Raw genomic sequence first — 3,232 nt, forward strand, 5'->3', positions numbered from 1 at the left:
TGCAGGGCTCAGCGGAACAGCTCATTCGAGGCTTGCCTCTCACTGGAGAATCTCTTCAGCCATCCTGGGAGCTGCTTACCTCGAGGTTTGATAATAAGAGACTCATCATACAGGCTCACCTCGACGGTCTCCTTAACCTCTCACATGCCTTACCCAAGAACGCCGCATCGCTCACCAAGCTAGTCTCAACGGTGTCCGAGATTGATAAGGCTCTAAGTTCGCTTGGCATGGCGGAGCACATGTGGAATTGCTTCTTGGTCCATCACGTGTCACGCTTCCTGGATAGAGACACCAGAGAGGCGTGGAAACCTCGCTTAGATCATCTCACGAGTATCCGCGATTCACGCAATTTGAGGCCTTCCTCAATGCCAGGGCGCGAGCAATGGAGAGGGTGGAGGCCACACCTTCTCCCTCGGACCACTCATTGGAAGTCACACCCAGTTCATCTAAATCTGCGATGAAAAGGGTGACTGCTCACCAAGTATCTGCTCCCACACATTCTCAGTCATTCTCGGCTGCGGCTCACCCGTGTGACCTGTGCAATGGACAGCACTTCATTGTAACGTGCTCCAAGTTCAGGGATCTCACGCCAGCACAACGGAGGACCACCGCAATCGTCAAGGAATCAAGTCAAGCTCACGCACATTATTCAACGCTACTTGCAACTGCAATGGCATGCATACACTCAACGGTCTCAACACATCAAGCAAGGCTACTCATCGATCAAGGATCTGAGCTCACATTCATCACGGAGGATCTCGTCAGACAACTCAACATACAACGTCGACACGCAACTGTCTCAATCATTTGCATTGGAGCCAGGAAAACGACTAGGACCAAGGGCGTGGTGACGCTCACGCTTCACTCCTATCACTCTAAGCATACTGCCATTATTCAAGCCCACATCCTCAAAACACTAACGACCATTCTACCATCTTTTACAGCACCTCAACAAACGTGGCCACACATAGAACCTCTGACATTGGCAGACCCACAGTTCCTCACGCCACGCTCAATCGACATCATCATTGGAGCTGATGCATACGGGCAGATTATCAAGCCTAACATCATTAAACGATCTCCTGACATGCCAATCGCTCAACTCTTAATATTTGGTTGGCTAGTGCTTGGTCCAGTCAGCTTGTCACCATTACAAATGTCGACGGCGCATCACATCAAGGTTAACCAGTACGATCTCGATCTTCAAGAATTGCTGACAAGGTTCTGGGTGCAAGAAGAGCTACCAACTGATGCAGCAGACCAGCTTACCTTGGAAGAACAACAATGTGAAGATCATTACAAGGCCACACACTCTAGAGATCCAACGGGACGATACATTGTACGCATCCCGCTCAAGCTTCCAACCAGTTTCTTAGGGAATTCACACAGTACTGCTCACCATTGTCTCCAGCGCATTCTCAGACGACTCAACAAGGATAAGGAATATCAGAGCCGCTACACCAAATTCATGAGCGAGTATGAACAACTCAAGCACATGGTGAAAGTTGGATCACAACCATCATCCGATGTTCCGCCATATTATTTGCCTCACCATGGTGTGCTCAAACCCGACAGTACAACAACAAAACTGCGGGTTGTCTTTAATGGCTCAAGTCCGACCTCATCAGGATTATCTGTAAACGATCTCATGCACACTGGTGCAAATCTATTGCTCAATGTTTCAGACGTTCTCTTGTGGATTCGTAGTTACAGGTACATCTTTGCCACAGACATAACAAAGATGTACCGACAAATCAAGGTACACCACTCAGACTGGGATCTGCAGCACATTCTGTGGATCGACGAACATCACAATGAAACATCATATCACCTCACCACGGTCACTTATGGAACGAAGGCTGCTCCTTTCTCGCAGTGAGGACACTCATGCAACTAGCTGAAAATGAAGGCCATCGATTTCCACTGGCAGTGCCATCAATCACTCGTGGGAGGTACGTGGATGATATTTTTGGCGGTGGTGACACAGGAGAACAGCTCATAGAAATTGCCCATCAATTAGAAGATCTCTGTCAGGCGGGCGGATTTCCTCTTGCCAAATGGCACTCCAATCATCCAGAATTGTTAAACGCCATCTCATTGACAGTCTCGATCAACTCACCAGTCTCACTTGACGATTGCGCAACCAAAATCCTCGGATTAAAGTGGCTGCCTCAAGAAGATGTTTTTACATTCTCAACAAGCTCATTTTCTCACCAAGAACAGCTCACCAAGCGACGTGTACTATCTGAAGTGGCACAGATATTTGATCCACTTGGTTTTGTCTCACCAATCGTAATAAGAGCCAAGATGCTTCTTCAAGAACTCTGGCTCCACAAGATCAACTGGGATGAACCGTTACCATCTCAAGTTGTCTCACGGTGGCTCAACATCAGAAAAGATCTCACAAGCCTGGCCAGGCTCTCAATTCCACGCTGGTTCAACACAAGCAGTGGCTCAACGGTTGAATTACATTTGGCTTTTCTGATGCATCTCAATTTGCCATGGCTGCAGTCGTATACATGGTCGTGCACACGCCGTCCAAGGGCGCCAAAACTTCTCTCATATGCTCAAGAACAAAGGTAACTCCATTGAAGAGGCTCACTATCCCAAGGTTAGAACTCACAGCAGCGCTGCTTCTTTCAAAATTGGTGAAATATGTCCATGCCACACTCAAGATGGACATCAAGGAAACATATTTATGGACGGACTCTCAAGCGACGCTCACATGGATCAAAACACACTCATCTCGATGGAAGGATTATGTGCGCAACAGGGTATCACAAATCCAAGAACTCACGATACATGCTCATTGGAAATTTGTTCCAGGTACAATCATCCTGCTGACTGTGCATCTCGTGGTGTAACAACAGCTCAACTTGAAGATCATACCTTGTGGTGGGCAGGACCACCATGGTTGGCTCAACCGAAAGATCGCTGGCCCGCTCAGCCAACGTGCTCGGACGAGCAGTGTACAACAGAATCGCGCCCAGGAGTGTCACTCTTCACAACTAACATGAAGGTGGATTACGACTGGGATCTCATCTACAAGTATTCATCGCTCAATCGACTGCTCAGAATCACAGCTCTCTGTCAGGTATTTATTCGACGATTGAGAAAGCGACACGATGGCCCTCAAGCCTCACACATCTCAGTCGCTGACTTAGAGCAAGCTAAAATCTTCTGGATCAAGGTTACACAATCAACATTTTTTGCACATGAGCTGAAGATGCTC

General features: G+C 47.9%; 1 protein-coding gene across 1 annotated transcript; it reads left to right on the forward strand.

Annotated features, from left to right (window-relative positions):
* The first annotated feature begins 457 nt into the window (after nucleotides 1-457).
* On the forward strand, nucleotides 458-1,879 carry LOC105555653. Its single transcript, XM_012002678.1, has one exon. It carries the CDS (start codon nucleotides 458-460, stop codon nucleotides 1,877-1,879), a length of 1,422 nt encoding a protein of 473 aa, XP_011858068.1.
* Nucleotides 1,880-3,232: the final 1,353 nt, after the last annotated feature.

This window comes from Vollenhovia emeryi, unplaced genomic scaffold (genome assembly GCF_000949405.1).
Source record: "Vollenhovia emeryi isolate VEMERY1.0 unplaced genomic scaffold, V.emery_V1.0 DF940916.1, whole genome shotgun sequence".
Lineage (NCBI taxonomy): Eukaryota > Metazoa > Arthropoda > Insecta > Hymenoptera > Formicidae > Vollenhovia > Vollenhovia emeryi.

What these genes read in the sequence shown, in the direction of transcription:
- LOC105555653 (XM_012002678.1), top strand. Translation starts at nt 458, where the DNA reads ATGAAAAGGGTGACTGCTCACCAAGTATCTGCTCCCACACATTCTCAG.